The 17,617-nt window shown below is 55.0% G+C and overlaps 3 protein-coding genes across 3 annotated transcripts; 1 reads left to right on the top strand and 2 right to left on the bottom strand.

The window, feature by feature from the left end:
- Nucleotides 1-388: 388 nt before the first annotated feature.
- On the bottom strand, nt 389-1,973 carry LOC113934143 (RNA-binding protein FUS-like). The gene has a single exon (XM_035723820.1). It carries the CDS (start codon nt 1,916-1,918, stop codon nt 389-391), a length of 1,530 nt encoding a protein of 509 aa, XP_035579713.1. The 5' UTR covers nt 1,919-1,973.
- Nucleotides 1,974-3,899: 1,926 nt separating this feature from the next.
- TESK1 (testis associated actin remodelling kinase 1) lies at nt 3,900-9,883 on the top strand. The gene is made up of 10 exons (XM_027614358.2): nt 3,900-5,246; nt 5,372-5,493; nt 5,622-5,670; nt 6,174-6,320; nt 6,643-6,725; nt 6,895-6,985; nt 7,236-7,319; nt 7,472-7,561; nt 7,698-7,812; nt 8,139-9,883. The coding sequence occupies exons 1-10, from the start codon at nt 5,034-5,036 to the stop codon at nt 9,023-9,025; spliced, it is 1,881 nt and encodes a 626-aa protein (XP_027470159.1). The 5' UTR covers nt 3,900-5,033; the 3' UTR covers nt 9,026-9,883.
- On the bottom strand, nt 9,460-16,646 carry CD72 (CD72 molecule). Its single transcript, XM_027614359.2, has 9 exons — nt 16,429-16,646; nt 16,232-16,339; nt 15,502-15,573; nt 14,820-14,909; nt 14,146-14,481; nt 11,487-11,632; nt 10,746-10,861; nt 9,890-10,036; nt 9,460-9,601 (listed from the first exon to the last, which is right to left on the bottom strand). The coding sequence occupies exons 1-8, from the start codon at nt 16,508-16,510 to the stop codon at nt 9,895-9,897; spliced, it is 1,092 nt and encodes a 363-aa protein (XP_027470160.1). The 5' UTR covers nt 16,511-16,646; the 3' UTR covers nt 9,460-9,601; nt 9,890-9,894.
- Between the last annotated feature and the right edge of the window lie 971 nt (nt 16,647-17,617).

Here is a 17,617-nt window from a genome sequence, read left to right as displayed (position 1 = left end):
AAAAAAATAAATAAATAAACCCTGACATTAAAAAATATCTCATTTTTCAAGGATGCAAGGGAACTAACTCACTAAAAGCTGGGAAAATAAAAGGGAAACAAGCATTTTTCTTGCCTTTCCTACATGAAATATATCTCTGGGTAACAAACAGGTATGGAAAAGTTTCTCTTTGTAGAGGAAGGAAGGAAGAATAGAATATTATTTTCTTTTTTTTCTTTTTTTTTTTTTTAACTAAAACGATGGTTTTTAATGGGAACCAGAGGTATGGTTACAATTACATAGTCCGACACAAAAAACCCGTGGGTGATCAGGAGTTGAAAGGTTACAAAATAATGAGGGTAACACTGGGTACAAGAAGAAAAGCTATTGCAGAATCTCAGGAGCCAAGCTAATACGGCCTCTCCCTGCGATCCTGTCTGTGCTCACCCCTGGAGTCCATCTTGCCAGGGCCAAAGCCACCTCTGTCCCCACCACCCCGGCCCCCTCGGAAGCCCCCACGGTCCCCGCCTCGGCCTCGGTAGCCACCCCGATCATAGCCTCCTCTGCCACCACGACGATCATCTCCATAGTTACCCCCCATATGAGAGCCTCCCGGTCCCCCTCCTGGGCCATCTGGTTTAGGGGCCTTACATTGGTTGCATTCATTCCTCCAAGAGAAATTCATGTTCTCACATATAGGATTAGGACACTTCCAGTCACCAGCTCGCTGCTGGCTGCCACCACCACCTCCTCCGCTAGGGAATCCTCCCCGGCCACCGCCACCACTGCCACCACCTCCATGGCCTCCACGGCCCATGGGTCCTCCTCGCCCTCGGCCTCCACGACCATTGCCACCACCCCGATTGAAGTCTGCTCGCCGAGTAGCAAATGAGACCTTGATGGGATTCCCAGAGAATTCTTTACCATCAAACCAGTCAATAGCTGCTTTAGCAGAAGGTGGGTCATCAAACGACACTGTTGCCTCTCCCTTCAGCTTGCCCGTTTCCCTGTCTGTGTACAGATTAATCATGGGCTGTCCTGTTTTCTTATTTGTCTTAATGATACCAATCTGCTTGAAGTAATCAGCCACAGACTCAATTGTAACATTTTCGCCCAAGCCTTGCACGAAGATGGTGTTGTTGTCTGAATTATCCTGTTCAGAGTCATGACGTGATCCCTGGTCCCGAGGGCCACCAAATTTATTGAAGCCACCACGGTCACTTCCGCCCATGCCGCCTCTGCCTCCACGGCCACCTCCACGACCTCTGGGTTCATAGCCACCGCTGCTGCGGTTGTAACCACTGCCACCGCCCCGGCCGCGGCCCCCACGGTCCTGCTGGCCTCCCCCGTAGCCACCGCCTCCACCACTCTGGTCCTGATTGCCATAACCGCCGCCACCACCACTCATGGAGGACTGATCTTGGCCATAGTTACCTCCACTGCTACTGTTGTACTGGTTCTGCTGTCCATAGCCTTGAGGGGGATTATAGGAGCTTTGCTGCTGTCCATAGCCTGGCTGCTGTCCACTATAGGTAGACTGCTGGCCATAGCCCCCACTCTGGGGCTGCCCGTAGCCGCTGCTCTGAGAACCACTACCGTAACTTCCCGAAGTGCTGCTAGGAGCTGGCTGCTGGCCATAGCCAGGATAAGAGGACTGTTGCCCATAAGATGACTGAGAACTCTGGCTACTGCCATAGCCACCGGTTGAGCCATATCCCTGGGGACCTGACTGAGTGCCATAGCCTGTGTTCTGGGTCTGTCCGTAAGAAGAACCATAGCTGCTCTGGCCATAGCCTGAAGTGTCTGCTGACTGGCCATAACCACTGTAACTCTGCTGTCCATAGGGCTGACTGCTCTGCTGGGAATAGCCTTGCCCAGGCTGGGTGGGGTAGGCCCCATAGCTTTGGGTTGCTTGTTGGGTATAGTCGTTTGAGGCCATGTCCGCGCACGCGCGCACAGGCCGACAAGCAACAAGATTCCAACACCACGGAGCACCGACGCCTCGAGGACTGAGCCTAGAATATTATTTTCTAATTCCTACATTCCCCCAGGGGACAACTGGCAATGTCTAGAGACATTTTTGATGTCACAACTAGGGGAGCTGCTACTGGCATCCAGAGATGCTGCTAAACATTCTACAATGCACAGACAGCCACCTCACAATAAAGAATGATCTGGCCCCGGGGCGCCTGGTTGGCTCAGTCGTTTAAGTGTCTGTCCTCCCCTCCGCTCAGGTCATAATTCCACGGTCCTGGGATGAAGCCCCCGCATCAGGCACCCTACTCAACGGGAGTCTGCTTCTCCCTCTCCTTCTGCCCGCCCGCAACTGTGCTCTCTCTCTCTCTCAAATAAATAATTAAGATCTTATTTTTTTTTAAAGATTTTATTTATTTGAGAGAGAGAGAATGAGAGATAGAGAGCACGAGAGGGAAGAGGGTCAGAGGGAGAAGCAGACTCCCTGCTGAGCAGGGAGCCCGATGTGGGACTCGATCCCGTGACTCCAGGATCATGACCTGAGCCGAAGGCAGTCGCTTAACCGAGCCACCCAGGCGCCCCTAAATAATTAAGATCTTAAAAAAAAAAAAATCCCGGCTGATGCTCCTTCTTTCCACTGAACTGACTGACTCTGGATACTAAATCAATCAGCAAGCTTTCCCGTATTAGTTGAATGTTTCCTCCTCTCCTTCCTCTTATCCCTGTCCTAGCTCAGTCTCTTCGCCTTTCCTGACAGAAGCACTGGCAAGTCTCCTTGCCTCCATAGGACAACCACAGTGATCTTTCGAAAACAGGATCCTGGCCCCTCTGCTTGGAATTATTACCACCAACAATAGTAACTCTCAAATTTAGATAAACGGTCAGATATATGTGAATTATCTGTTATATTATTTTAACAAAATGAAGCATAAATTCCTAGTGTTTATAGATCTCATACAACTATAGAAATCAAACTTACAAATTAAATAGTTGTGGATGCTAACATTAAGGTCATGAATGAGTTTGTTTTGCTGAGACCAAACAAGGCCCAGGCATATGTTGTTCTCAAGACTGGCCCGTCTCCACTGGCTCGGACGATGGTGAACCTCTCCCACTCTCTCTCCAGAGCTGTGCGAAACCTTCTCTTGTACGGTGCACGGGCACAGCCTCTGGCCTTCTCTCCACTCTAAGGCACGGTTTGTAATCTAAGACTGCTTTTTCTCTATTCATTAGCCTTGGACAATTAAACAGAACTCGGCTCCATCTCTCATAAACACGGGCCAGGGCTCTGTCAGAAGGCGAGCACCCACATGGATGCAGACTGTGCTTGTATAAATTTCCTTTCCATCTTACCACAAAAACAGAAATGCAGTACTTGAGAATTTTTGAAAAGAATTCAGCCTTCCTCCCTCAAGCTGCGTCGCAGCCCGTTTCCCTTCGGAGACCTGCAGCCTCCACTCCCGCCGCCCTCCATTCCGCCGCTAGGTGGCAAGCTGCTCAGTGCCGCCCACAATCGCTTGCCCCGGAGGCGTCCGCCGGATCGAGCGACGTCACTCATCCCTGGCGATAATTGGCTATTTCGCCGACGCCGGGGGGAGGAGCCAGCGGAGAACCGGAAGCGTTGGGTACGGCGGGTGCACAGTGCGTGCGCAGTCAGGGCCCCGCGCCGACTTAAAAGAGGCCAGCTGCAGCTCCTCCTCCAGCCTGAGGGGGCAGACCGGATTCCTACGAGGTGGAGGGCGGAACGTCCTGAGAGGGGTCACACTGATAAGGGCTGGGCCACACTGAGGGGAGGAGTCACGTTGAGAGGAGGGGTCACAATGACCGGTGGAGTCACTCTGAGAGGTGGGGTCTCATTGTGTGGGAGGGGTGTCGCACCTCGGGGTTCTGGTACACGCTGACGGAGGCAGTATTGTACTGAGGAACGGTCCCTGTGAACGGGGGGATCTCACTGAGGAAGAGAGGGGTCTCCGAAGGGGAGGCCTCCTGGAGGGGCGGGGCTTTGCCAAGGGGTGGGATCCCACAGGAGGAGGGGCTTCCGGACAGGTGGAGGCTTCTCTGCAGAGAGATAGGGCCGTTTGGAGGAAAGAGTAAGAGGAAGGTTCGGGCTGGGTGGTCACTGGGCGGATACTCTCTTTCTTTGTACTTTATTCGAGGGAGGCGGGATGGAGTAAGAAGGTGTAGGCCACACCAGGGACGGACTGGCCACCGGCTCACTATACAGGCCTGAGGCACCACAACCGCCGGAGAAGGGAGAAAGTGTCAGGGAATCCAGAGGTGTAGGGGTCGAGACCTGGGAAATGGGCAGGCTGGGCCAGAGCGGAGGCCGGGAAGGTAGGCAGGTTGCTGGGCTACCTCCGATTGTGGCTGAACCTGAAGGGTCTACTCTTCTGCCCTGCTGGCCCACGGAGCCCAGGAATCCGGAGGCTTCCTGAGCCCGGCTGTCCTCAGACAGTGGCCTGAGGGTGGGAGGAGGGAAAGGACTCCCAGGGCAGCTAAAAGACATTTGAGCTGCGCGTACGCACAATCAGTCCATAATTCCCTTCAGTTATTCAGCTCGGGCCAGAACTAATTCGGCCTCGACGTACCAGACCCACTCGCTTAGGGTGTCGCGGCCACCGGTTGGGGGTTGTGTACCTGAGGGGGCGTGGCCGCTGCCCGTGGGCCGGACTGGAAGGAGTTAAGCGGAGGCCCGGCTCAGCCCCGCCCCCGGCAGGCCGCGGAGCCTGAACCCCAGCGGCGAAGCGGAGCCGCTGCCGCCCGCCCGCCCGCCCGCCTCCGCCTGCGGGGAACCCGCCCGCCCGCCTGCCCGGCGGCGCCCAGGAGAGACACCGCCACCGCCCGGCCCAGGCCCAGGCCCAGGCCCTGCGCAGAGCGAAGCGGAGCGGCGTCTACCCGGGCCCTGCAAGCCGGCGCGGCGGGGGCGGGCCCAAGATCTTCCGCGGATCTTCCATTCTCCAGGGCAGGAGCGGGAGCCCCAGCGTCCCGGATCGGGCTGGGCGCACGCCCATGGCAAGCGCGGCCTGCCCGGGCCCCGGGGACCCTGCCATGTGAGGCAGGCCCGGGCTGGGGGCCCGGCCATGGCCGGGGAACGGCCCCCACTGCGGGGCCCTGGGCCAGGGCCCGGAGAGGCGCCGGGGGAGGGGCCCCCGGGACCGGGGGGCACGGGTGGAGGCCGCGGCCGCCCCTCCTCCTACCGGGCTCTCCGCAGCGCCGTGTCAAGCCTGGCGCGCGTGGACGATTTCCACTGCGCCGAGAAGATCGGGGCCGGCTTCTTCTCTGAGGTCTACAAGGTAAGGATCAGCAGAGGGGCGGGACCGAGCCTTAGACGGGAGGCTGGAACTAGGGGACCCAGACCCGGACGACCCGCGCGACCTGGCGGATCTGCCCTGGACTCGCCAGCCTATGCCGCCCCCAGGTTAGGCACCGACAGTCAGGGCAAGTCATGGTGCTGAAAATGAACAGACTCCCCAGTAACCGGGGAAACACGCTACGCGAGGTGCAGCTGATGAACCGGCTCCGACACCCCAACATCCTAAGGTGAGCGGCCCCAGCCGCTTGCTGAGAAGCTTGCTGGGAGAAGAGGAAAGATCCCGCGGGAAAAGTGGAAACTGTAGAGGGCCTGGACTCTTACAGCCTACCCTCCTATCTTCTCCATCCTCTTCCAGGTTCATGGGGGTCTGTGTGCACCAGGGGCAGCTGCACGCTCTTACAGAGGTGAGGATGGGCCAGGAAGGAGGGGACCCCCAACACCACCAAGGGGAGAGAGAATGTCCGCGCCCAGTGCATCTACAGAGGACTACTGAGAGGCAGCAGGACCTCCTCCCATGAGAGGCTTCCCTGAACTTCCTTTGGGCTAATCACAAATAAAATGCCTCAGCTGGTCACATTCTCTATATGCGCTATAACAATGCTGTCCAATAGAACTTTCTGTAGTGATGAAAATCTTCTATAGCTACATGTGGCTAGGGAGCAGTAGAAATATGACCAGTGTGACTGAGGAACTAAATGTTTAATTTTATTTAAACTTAATAATTTAAATAGTTGCACATGTCTTGGACAGGACAGCCCTAGAATATGAGTGGGGGACCCTAGAGCACAGACTCACCCTTCTGACCTTTGTGATCCCTCCTCCTGAGTGTCCCCTGGCTTATAAGTGGGAGACCTAGAATACAGGCGGAAACCTTAACATTCATTCCCCTTCTCCCCCTATGCCTCAGTATATGAATGGGGGGACCCTGGAACAGCTGCTCAGCTCCCCAGAACCCCTATCCTGGCCTGTCAGGCTCCACCTGGCTCTGGACATTGCCCGCGGCCTGCGGTACCTACATGCCAAAGGTGTATTCCACCGAGACTTAACATCCAAGGTAGGCTGGCCAGGTGGGTGGAGGCATGAAAGGGGATTTGAGGCTATTACATTGTAACCGGCCCATAGATGTTAGAATATGGGTAGTAGACCTGTTAGGATGTTGGAGTAGCAAGGCCCTGGAGAATGGGGACTGGGGTAAGGGGGAGCTCTGAGGGGCTGAGTACCACGCTATGTTTGGAGTGATAGATGATGTTGAAAGATTGGGGTGCACTGGAGAACTGGGAGATCAGAGAGGGTTGGGGTTACTGTGGAGTGACAGGGCTTTGGGGTATATATTGGGAGATCAGAGAACAGAAGGTGATGGCTTATATGTATGTCAGAACTGTCTGATCCGACGGGAAGACCGAGGCTTCACGGCTGTTGTGGGTGACTTCGGGCTGGCTGAAAAGATTCCTGTGTATAGGTGAGGTGAATGCCCCTCGGCCCCCCCAAACTTTCTAGAAGGTCCCTATCTAAGTGAAGCCCCCAGAGACATCTCCTTTGGAGTGGGGAGGGGGCTGAACTCATCCCCTTTTGTTTAGGGGGGTTATCTGAGTGGGGTGTCTCTGATCACTCTGCCCCTACCCCTGCAGGGAAGGGGCAAGAAAGGAGCCATTGGCTGTGGTAGGTTCCCCATACTGGATGGCTCCAGAGGTGTTGCGGGGTGAGCTGTATGATGAGAAGGTAAGACATCAATCCTTCAGATTCCAAGGCCTTCCAGAGACCCTTGAGATACTTTTAGAAGGCCCCATCCCAAGTCCTTTAACAGCCATACAGAATATTTAGGAGACCCCCAAATTCCTCCTTGCCCGCTCATAGGCACCCCTCCAATGCATAAAACTATCAAGACTTCCCCCAAATTCTGACATATTCTGACAAAATTCTGACATGAAAACCGTCAGTTACTCCCGCTGACATTCTCTCCTCCCCTCAGGCCGACGTCTTTGCCTTTGGGATTGTCCTCTGTGAGCTCATTGCACGAGTACCTGCGGACCCAGATTACCTGCCCCGAACTGAGGTGAATGATGTCTCCAGGTTTGATAAGGGGGAGCTCCAGACTGGGCAGCTTATAACCGAGGAGGGTTCCCTGGAGGTTGAGGTCCTGATTGGGGATCAGAAGGCGAACCCAAGGAAGGCTGACCTGAAGGCCCCTCCTCTCTGTCCCCGCAGGACTTTGGCCTGGATGTGCCTGCTTTCCGGACCCTGGTAGGGGATGACTGCCCACTGCCCTTCCTGCTCCTAGCCATCCACTGCTGCAGTGTAAGAGCCTCTCTCTCCCTGCCCACCACCCCCATCCATCAGCTGGCAAGGCTTTCCTGTTCCAGGTGGTGGGAGGAAAACCTAGGGACCCTCTTTTGGAGCACTGAGTGAAGCTGTCCCTGTCTCTACTCATCAGATGGAACCAAGCACTCGTGCTCCCTTCACCGAAATCACCCAGCACCTGGAATGGATCCTGGAGCAGCTGCCTGAGCCAGCCCCCCTCACCAGAGCTCCCCTGACACACAGTCAGAGTAAGTGCGCATGACCTTGACCCACCTGAATTCCTTCTGCCTCTTCCTTAGAACTCAGTGGATTAAGACTAAGTGTATTTATTAGTTGGGGGGTGGGGGTATGAAAGGACATCTCAAATAAGATATTTCCAAATTCTAGAGCCAAGGGAGGGGAAGAAGGAAGAAGAGGTAAAGGAGGGCTAGAGGTCACATCTCCCCCTGTCCAAAGTACCCAATGGGCCTCCTTTTTGTAAGCTCCGGTCCCACCAGCCTCCTGGTGAATAATGAGGCCTCAAGGAGCCATGATCAATGCTGAGAACAGTAACCACAGACTTCTCTGTCTACAGGGTCTGTTTCAAGAGGGGTTCCCTCTGCCACACTTCCTAGGCCAGACCCCCGGCTTTCCCGAAGCCGGTCAGACCTCTTCCTGCCCCCGTCACCAGAATCACCCCCCAACTGGGGGGACAATCTGACTCGCGTCAACCCCTTCTCACTCCGGGAAGACCTCCGGGGAGGCAAGATCAAGCTGTTGGACACACCCAGCAAGCCAGTCGGCCCCCTGCCCCTTGTTGCACCATCACCACTGCCCTCCACGCAGCTGCCCTTGGTGACCACTCCAGAGATCCTGATCCACCCCGGGACCCCTGCCCGTCGCTGCCGCTCGCTCCCATCATCCCCTGAGCTCCCCCGACGTATGGAGACAGCACTGCCAGGTCCTGGCCCTCCCTGCGTGGGTCCCTCGGCTGAAGAAAGAATGGAGTGTGAGGGCAGTAGCCCTGAGCCAGAACCCCCAGGACCAGCTCCCCAGCTGCCCCTGGCCGTGGCCACAGACAACTTCATCAGCACTTGTTCCTCAGCCTCCCAGCCCTGGTCCCCTAGATCAGGACCTGTCCTTAACAACAACCCCCCGGCTGTGGTGGTGAACTCCCCACAGGGCTGGGCTGGGGAGCCGTGGAACCGGGCCCAGCATAGCCTGCCCCGGGCAGCAGCCCTGGAGCGGACAGAACCCTCACCGCCCCCTTCAGCTCCCCGGGAGTCTGATGAGGGGCTGCCCTGCCCTGGCTGCTGTCTTGGCCCTTTCAGCTTTGGCTTCCTGTCCATGTGCCCCCGCCCCACACCAGCTGTTGCCCGCTACCGCAACCTGAACTGTGAGGCGGGCAGTCTCCTCTGCCACCGAGGGCACCACGCCAAGCCTCCCACACCCGGCCTGCAGCTGCCCGGGGCGCGCTCTTAGCAGTGGGGCCTGTGGTCTCTGGCCTCTAACTTTGGCCTTCAGGAAGCCCTGTGAGGACTGAGCACACATGTTGGACAGTGCCAGCCCCAGATGGGCTGACCGGCTCTGCTCCCCATGTAGGGGAGCCTCAGCATGGATTCAAGGGACGGAACATTTCCTATCCAGCCCCTGGGTTTGCTCTTCTGTGGGCGATCACTGAACCAGACAAAGCATTGCTGACACATGAGACTAACACGTGCAATTATTTAAAAATATTTCAATAAAACTGCCTGGCTGGCTCCGGGCTGCCCCTATCCACTCAGCCCATGCGCCCTCCTCCACCCCCCTGCAATTCCACCATAGGAAGTTCTTGGGGAGGCCAAAATCTAACGACTTCTTCACCCGTTTCCCAGGAACAGTCCAGTTTCTGGGGCAGGATTTCAAGCAGGCAGCAGGCTGGCTAGAAGTGTTGGGCATGGATCAGCCCTTGGCTGGGCACTGCCCAGGCGGAGTGACAGGGCACTGGAGGGAGATGATCTTAGGGCCTGCAGACTGCAGTTAGGGGTGAGGAGTACAGGCTCTTGTTGGCATGAGTACCTATAAGAGTAAAGCACCGGTGAGCTCTGCAGTTGACTGTTAATAAGAGCATTCATCCAGCTCATCCCACCTCCCTGGACAGCCACATCACCAGCCTCCCTTCAGGTCCAGACCTTTCCTGCCCAACCCCCGGACCCCCGTTACATAAGCAGACCAAGACCTTGAAGGCTGTAGAGGTGACCGTCACTCAGGAATAAGTTTTACCCCTGGCTTCTGAGCCCTTGCTCTTGAGTTCCTCTCCCTCCCTGCTCCCCAACTCCCATGCCTCAGTCGATTTGTCATGCTTACCCAACTCAGGGCAAAAAGTGGTCCCTATCTGGATGCTTGAAAGCTGCCATCTCACAGATGCAGGGACGAGGAGAACTACAGTCCTCCAGCTGCATTCTTGGCCACTTGCTTTGTACGTTGTAACATCTTGAGCTTTCACCATAATACCTAAAGATTGGTGAGGTAGAACTTGGTTAAGCCCTGCCCCTCCTCTCCCCCCCTCCCTTCTCTCCCCTTGCCCTGCATTAAACACAATGAAGTTCTAACTTGCCCAGCCTGCCTAAGGCCATGTTTGGGTATGGTTCAGGGACAGATGTCTACTCCAACTCAGGCTTTAGGACCAGGGGAGGGGGAAATCACCCAAGGTATTAAAGATGGAAACTCCATAGGGAACATAGGAGATGACTCCCCTGTTTCAGGGTCCCTGGAGTTGACCTTCAGAGTTATCCCACTGCTCCCTCATCTCCCTGAGGCAACTCTAGTGCCCCAAGAGTCCCTGACTGAGGAAGTGCTACCTCAGTTTGGGTAGCCTTGTCAAGAGATGGGAAGTTAGAATGCCAGGGTTCGTGAGCTGTGAAGTCCTAGCTAAAGCCTCAGCTTCTCCCTCTGAGAGAAAGACGAGATAGGTCCCAACTTAGTAACTTAAAAAAAAAAAAAAGGGCCTGGGACTGCCAGGTACTGGGAAGGGGCCAGAAAAGAAGACTGTCCTAAAGAGTTTTAAGTAAAGGGAATGGACAAGTAGGCAATTACAATATTGACTTGTGAGTTTTGAGAGCAGGACCTCCCAAAACTTTGGGAGTAGGAGGGGAATCTCATCACTATGTCTTTATGAAGGAATTATGGAGTTGAATATGTCCAGAAGTCCCAACAGACTTACCAAAAGGCCTGTTTACCGTCAGCCTGCGGCAACCTCCTAGAGTTGTGAACAGTCCAAAATGAACCAGGCGGACTAATTTGTGTCAACATCTTCCTTGCACTGTTGAGGTTTCTAAGCTGAGGGGAGATTCAGAGAGACAAGAGGTATGTGGAGAATGATGAGAAATATTCCGGTGCAGGGGGGGCCAGTGTAGGGAGGAGGGGACGTGGGCCGATGGAAGAAGATGAGCACAATAGGGAGGTCTCTGAGCTTTGACAAGAGGACTGTCTGGCGCAAGACATCAGCTCATCGGTGACCTGTCCCTGCGGCCTTCGAGCGCCACCTTGTAGGTGCAGGCTCGCCCTTCAGTTCACCTCCCAGCTGGGTAAGAATTTCTGCCAGCCTTTGAAGGGGAGTCATTCCATGGGTGGCTCTGGTCATAATGAGCCAGTCCCAGCAATCCAGCCCACCAGATATGGGACCTCTCTGCCTGAGAGGCCAAGAGAGTCAAAGAAGCTGTTAAGCAGCCCTGGAAAGGGGACCAGAAAGCTGAGATGAGAAACAATTTCAAGTAAAGATGGTTCATGAGCTTCGACTCTCGTGCCAACTCCGGCCAGTTGGTAGGGGCCGCCTGGAGCACTGCGCTGAGAAGCTGCATGGCAAAGGAACGCATGCCCTGTGTGCACTGCTGTTTCTGACTCGGTGACATCTATCCCTTTACCTAAGAGTACCCGCTACAGTCTGTGAACAAGGTATGCTTACTGAAAAAGAATAACCATCACTGAATGCGGCCAGGTCAGAGGACAGAGATTTACAGTGGTCTTGGCTCTCCTGCCAACTTCTCTCCGTATATGAGATGTAAAAGCAGCTCCTCTCGTTCAGTGTCCATCCCACGGGACAGCAGGTATCTATAAACCAGAAAGAATGTGACAGCACAGCCCAGACCCAGGAGGGAGATCTCCTCATTTAGGATGAAAGTGACAGTTCCTCAGTCTGGTTGCTAACAGTGCCCACCTTGGTCTAGTCCCAGCACCTTCACTGACATCTAGCCCTTCATCTTTGCCATCTGTCTTTGGCATCCCCTGGGAATGCCATTCCTATTCATATTTAGTAAAAGTCTTTAATATTCACAACCTCACTCCTTAACAGTCTAGGAGGTTTATTTTAATAGGGTGGTGATACTATTCCCAATTTCTGAATGATTGCAGTCTCCCCCCCACACTTTGGCTGACCTCACCTGGGCCCCCCATAAGTGTTCAATAGGCCTCTTAATCATCTCAATCGCTCCCTAAAGCATTCCTTGCTGCGTATTCAAAACTTGCTCACACCCTCCAAGCTGCTAGCCACCTCCTTCCCTCTCTCCACACCTCTACAAGTAATAACCTTGGTTGCTGTTCTGCTGAAATTGTCAGACTCTTGATACGAACTCTCTCCGTTTCCTTCCCTTCCACCCCAAAACCTGCCGCTGCTCTGTTCCTCTGTTCCTGACTATCTCTAAGCAAGAAACATCCCTCTTTCTTTCACAACCCATACCCCAATTTGTGCTCCTGATCGCAACCCCCCTCTCTCATTGCTCTGTTCCAGGAGTCCTACCTGCGGCACTCAAAGATCCTTCCTTCCTTCCTTCCCCAGCTCCCTCTCTTCTGTCTACATTGTCTCTTGCCCTCACCCAGCTACCTTCTTGAGTTTCTGTCCTATGGCAACTAAAAAGAATACGAAGTCGGTGCGGCGAGATGGAAGAGGGTGAGAGGGTAAGTGGCATGCTGAAAGGTAGGCAGGGACCTTGGAAACCAGGCTAAGGATTTTTTTTATTTTCATATTACAAGGAAAAGTAAGTCAATGTAGGGTTTTACATAGAGAAGTTTTGTTCACTGGCTATATCCCAAGTGCTTGGGCACAATGTTTGGACATATAGTATGTATGCCATAACTTTTGATGTAATTAATTAACTGGAATGACATGATCAGATTTTTGTTTTTAAAGGATTACCCTGGCTGCCACGTGACAAGTGGATGGGGGGAGGGGGAGAGGATGTTTAGGAGAAATGATGCAGCAAGCCGTTGCAGTGATCCTTGCAAAAGATGGGGGTGGGCAGAAATGTGAACGGACTCAGTGGTGGAAAATGGAGGGAATTCTTCTGACGGAGTAGGGCACCTGCTAAAAGTGAGAGAGGTGGTAGGATAAGGAGCTCAAGCGGAGAGCAAGCCGACCACTGCACAGCTGCCAGGCGGCCTGAGGAACGGGCTGAGGTTGAGACTAGAGTTTTGGTGGCACCAAGCAGAATGATAGCACAATACAGCACACCTGGGTGCGGCAGGAGCAAGGGGGGAGTTCATCCAGAGTTGAGATATTGCCACTCTGGTGCACCAGAAGGACAACAGAACAAAGGAGCCAGTGGCTAAAGTGATGGGCCCCAGAAGCCAAGATGGGCAGACAGAGAAGTGACAGCCGAGGCAAAGGGAGGAAACGGGAGACAGCGGGTTGGAGTCATCAATGAGGTTGAAGAAGAAGTGTGGGGAAAGCCTGGAGCAGGCAGCTGTAGTCAGAGTGGACGTCTGAAACCAGCCTTCCAGCAGAAGAGCTGAGGTCTGGGGTGCAGCTGAGGGAATGGCCTGGGGGTGGCGGGGACTGAGGGTCACAGGGAATGAGAAGGCTAAAGACACGAGGGCTGGGGGTGTCTGCACATCAGTTCGCCCTCTTAAGCCTTGGGGGAATCTCCCGATGCCCCTTGAGCTAGACAGAGCCAAACCTGGACCATAGGTAACCAGTGCATGAACATTCCAGTTGCCTTGGGCCTGGCTCCCTGCCTCGAACCTCAGCCTGCTTCTTGCACAGCCTCTCCCCTTTTCTGTGGCCCCCTCCCTCATCCCCACATACTGCCTGGGCTCCTGCCTTCAAAATAGATGAACTCTCCACCCCAGCTCCTCACCCCTACCCACCTCATTGTGAGCGCCACCCACACCAGAGAGCTTCAGCTACCTTGCCCCACCGCCACACCGCACCTCATCAATCAGTAATTCTTAACCCTTGGGGAATCTCAGATGTAGTGAGAAATAATTAAAGCTATAGACCCTCTCTTTAGAAAAATGTGCAACCAATTCCACATCCCAACTCAGGGGGTTCCCAGATCTTTGACACTGCTATCAAGGGCACCTGAGTTTGGTGCTTTGGACAGTGTGATCTGCATTTCCAGCAGCCAACCTCCTTCCTCCTACAGGATCTGCCTGAGAGTTCTGTGAGTCGCCCTAAATCCAGAAAGCAGCTTGATCCTCCTCTCTATTGGCCACCACTCTCACTTGCTATCCCTTTTCTCAACAACTCAATGACCCCCTGACAGATAGACCCCTGCCACGAGTGTCTCCTCACTTCAATCCATCCCTCACAGCAGACCCTCCCATCTCTCCTCTCCCAGAGCGGATACCTGCTAAGGGGCATGTGAATAAGGGCTTCAATGTGGCCTGCATGCTGCTCAGCCTCTGCTCCAAGGTCATCCTCTGCACCTCCTTACTTTGCAAGGCCTCCTCTGTCTTCTCCTTCTCAGACCAGCAGGCCTGTAACTGCTCTTGGGTAGCCTGGCAAACCTTCTGTTCCTCCTGTAGTGCTTCCTGACTCTGGGCTAGTTCCCTCCTGGACCCCTGCAGATCCTCTTCCTTCTTCCCCAGCTGGGTTATCTTTAGGTGGAGCTGCTGTCTCAGGCTGCTGTTAGTGGTTTCCAGAACACTGTTCGTCTGCTGGAGCTGCTGAGACACCTGCAGATCTGTTCGGCCAAAATGAGAGATTTGGAGGACATCTTGAGCCATGCCCTGGTGCCCTGAGACTTCAGCGTCAGTCCTTTTTCTGCTTCTTGCAAATTTTTGCAAAACAGGCTGAAATATAATATCTGACTACCTCAAGCTTAAGGAGGTACTGGATTAGGTAAGGACAATTTAGGAAGACACCACACTCTAAAACAGACCTGGCTAGAAACTAGATGAAAAGCTAAGGATATGGTGGTAGTGACTCTGGGCCCTGCCTGGAGGAAGGGCAGCTGTTGGGGAGAGAGTAGGGGAGAAAATTGCTTGGGGCAAGTGGGAAATGGGGGACATCCATACTCACAGCGCACTCCCAGGCAGATGGCGGCCACCCCTAACAGCAGGCAGGTGAGGAGCAGGCCAAGAAGGAGGTACTGCGTACAGGCTGCGCGACCTTCGGGAGACAGTGGGATGAAGGGCAGAGAGCCCCAGGAAAGTTTAGAGACTGAGGGGCTGGGTGGGGGTGGGGGATATTCATGGGAAAGAGCACCCTCAGAGGATGTGGTGCCGGCATGGTGGGTTTTGTGGGGTAGTGAATTTCCGCAGGCAGCGGAAGGAAGATGTTCCAGAATAAGGGCTGGGATCGTTACTGGTAAGGATTGAGGGGCGCTATCTGGTAGGATGGGAACTAAATCTCAGACGGAGACAGAGGACAGGGGTATGTGAATGGGGACCACTGTAAAGGGGGTGGAGGGAAGATCTGGGTCAACCTGTGGGAATGATACATATGGGTATAGGGGTCAAAGAGGCAGTCCGGAAGGCTGCTCCCCGGGCTCACTCTAGGTCCCGGGCCCGCACATCGCCGGGCCCAGCATCAGCCCCGCTGGGACCGCGCCAGCACCGTACTTGGTGACAACCCCGCGGGGCGTAGCGGGGTCGGCGAAGTGGGAAAGGCCGCCCCGCCCGAGGCCCCGCCCCGCCCCGCGTGCCAGAGCGCCGGCGGGGCCGCGGAGGGCGCGCGCAGGCGGGGAGGGCTGGGTACTCACCCGCGAGGAGCCTCCCGGCAGCTGGTGACGTCACGGAGCTCCAGGACGCAGTTGGCCGCTCCGACTGGAGCCCTGAGGACCCGCAGCGAGTCCAGTTTGAAGAATGGAAGCCCCGGGAAATTCCCCTTCTTTCTACCCTCTCCCCCTCCTCCTCCCCCTCTCCCTCTCCAGTCTGGCCCGAGAAGCCTTCTGCGACATCCTGAGATGCTCTGGGACACCCTTAGCACTCTCCGGAGTCCCGCATCTCCCCCAGGACTCTTGTGTCTCTCCTGGGTCTTACTACATCCTCTCCCCCGGGACCCCTTCCTCTCCCTCCTGGGTCTCCCCTTAGGTTTTACTCAGCACCCCCCATCTGCCTGCCCCAAACCTTCTCCCGAGAAGTGCTCTCATCCCTCTCCCCTACCCTCTTTTCTCTGTCCCGTGACTCCCTATTTCCCATTCGAATTCATCTCCCCACAGGGGCTGCCCCGATCTCTCCTAGGAGCCCTTTTCTCCCCACTGGACCTCCACCTTGCCCCGGGGAGCTTTATTCTTCCTTGGTTCCCATTTATCCAGGGCTCATTCTTCTCTTTCCTAAGCACGCTCCTCCTTTCCCAGGGATATTATGTCTCCCCCGCCGCCCCCACCCGCTCAAGAATACCGTGGAGTCCCAGCTCAAGACACACACACACACCACACACCCCCCACACACCCCACCCTGTCAAACATACATCCTCTGGACTCTCCGTACCTGCTTTGTCCCCTACTCCAGAAGAAGCCGAGCTCAAGGGCCCACCTGAGACTGAGGGCACTTGTACATTCTCGTAGGTGAGTTCCTCATCCTCATCAGTCTCTGGGTCTGGAGAGGAGAGAAAAGGTGGAGGTGGGGGTGGGGTCATGAGGGAGCTTGGGGATGCAAAATCAAAGAGATGCCTCTTTCACCCTTACCCTGTCCTAACCGGCTGGAGATGCTCTTCTTCAGGGGAGCCTTCACGAACCGCAGGTCTGCATAGGTGATGGCCTCTGCCATTGCCCTGAGCACCTCTGCTCCCACCCGTCTCCTCCTTCATCCACCAACTCAAAGCTTCTCTTGACACTGTCCCCTCTGTCCCTTCACGCTCTTAGGCTCTGTGTTCCTTCTGTGACTGCACAGCTTAATGCTTTGCCCTGTGACTTCTAGTTACAAAAGAGGAAGATGTGAACAAGTGTCAGACAGATGGGTTCAGTGAAGCAGATTGCATCCCTGATGGGGTGGTTTCCAGAGGGACAGGGGATGGGAAACTGAGGTCCAGAACATGGACGTAGAGCCTGGAGGTGTCACTGGATCACTACTTAGACCTGTCCCTTCGTCCTGCCTGTGCTCCCCCTTCATGCATCCCACACACACTTTGGCAGTGCTGCACTCAAAATGCATGTCCTCCTGATCATCTACCCTGATTTGCCCTTGCTCTTCTCTTGGCTGCTATGTCCACAGGCTTATCCACGTGTTGTCAGAGCTCTTTTGTGCCCAGTTGAACCCAGAGGATCTCCCAAAGTAGAGCTCCATCCTCCCCATCATACTGGGGGATCCTAGTGTGGAGCCTCTGCTCTTCATCATCCTGGGGTTCCCAGCAGGTCTGGGCTCCCCGAAAGGGGGCTTTGATTTGGTGGAGCTCATTTCCCTATCAGTTTGGAGGCTTTCAGGGTAGACCGAGCTCCCTTCCTGCTGTAGTCCTGCAGAACTGCTGAGGATCTCACACACAGGGAGGTTCTCACTCCAAAGCCCTTCCTGAGAATGTGGCAGTGCTTTGGAGGATGCAGAGGATCTGGGACCACACTGTTTCTCTTCTATAAACCCCCCTAGATTCCCTCTTCACAGCCTTTCCCTGGCCTTGTCCAGCCTTGTTCCCTCCTGATCACACCTTTGGCCAATCAGCCCCTTCCCCATCCCATCCTGCCCCCTGCTGGACTCATGGCATCCTGTGTCCAGACATCTGAGCTGGATCCAGCAAGCTGAGTCCAGGAGGCACAGGCTTGGGGATAGGCCTGGGCTGGGGGTGAGGATGAGGGACAACCCGAGCTTGTGCACCTTTGGAAAAACCTGCAGCACTGAGCCCTTATGCACCCTTGTGGGGGGTCAGGGCAGATGAGCAAAGGA

The sequence above is a fragment of the Zalophus californianus genome, chromosome 13 (genome assembly GCF_009762305.2).
Source record: "Zalophus californianus isolate mZalCal1 chromosome 13, mZalCal1.pri.v2, whole genome shotgun sequence".
NCBI classification, from domain to species: Eukaryota; Metazoa; Chordata; class Mammalia; order Carnivora; family Otariidae; genus Zalophus; species Zalophus californianus.
Note: the sequence above shows the minus strand (reverse complement) of the source record. Positions and strands in the feature narration are given on the sequence as shown.

Bases quoted from the DNA above. Each gene is read 5' to 3' on its own strand.
- LOC113934143 (XM_035723820.1), bottom strand. From the start codon at position 1,918: ATGGCCTCAAACGACTATACCCAACAAGCAACCCAAAGCTATGGGGCC.
- TESK1 (XM_027614358.2), top strand. From the start codon at position 5,034: ATGGCCGGGGAACGGCCCCCACTGCGGGGCCCTGGGCCAGGGCCCGGA. The intron at 5,494-5,621 runs GTGAGCGGCCCC...ATCCTCTTCCAG, and splicing joins CGACACCCCAACATCCTAAG to GTTCATGGGGGTCTGTGTGC. The intron at 7,562-7,697 runs GTAAGAGCCTCT...TCTACTCATCAG, and splicing joins TAGCCATCCACTGCTGCAGT to ATGGAACCAAGCACTCGTGC.
- CD72 (XM_027614359.2), bottom strand. From the start codon at position 16,510: ATGGCAGAGGCCATCACCTATGCAGACCTGCGGTTCGTGAAGGCTCCC. The intron at 14,910-15,501 runs GTGAGTACCCAG...TGTCTCCCGAAG, and splicing joins TGCCGGGAGGCTCCTCGCGG to GTCGCGCAGCCTGTACGCAG. The intron at 11,633-14,145 runs GTATCCGCTCTG...TCTGGTTTATAG, and splicing joins ATTCACATGCCCCTTAGCAG to ATACCTGCTGTCCCGTGGGA.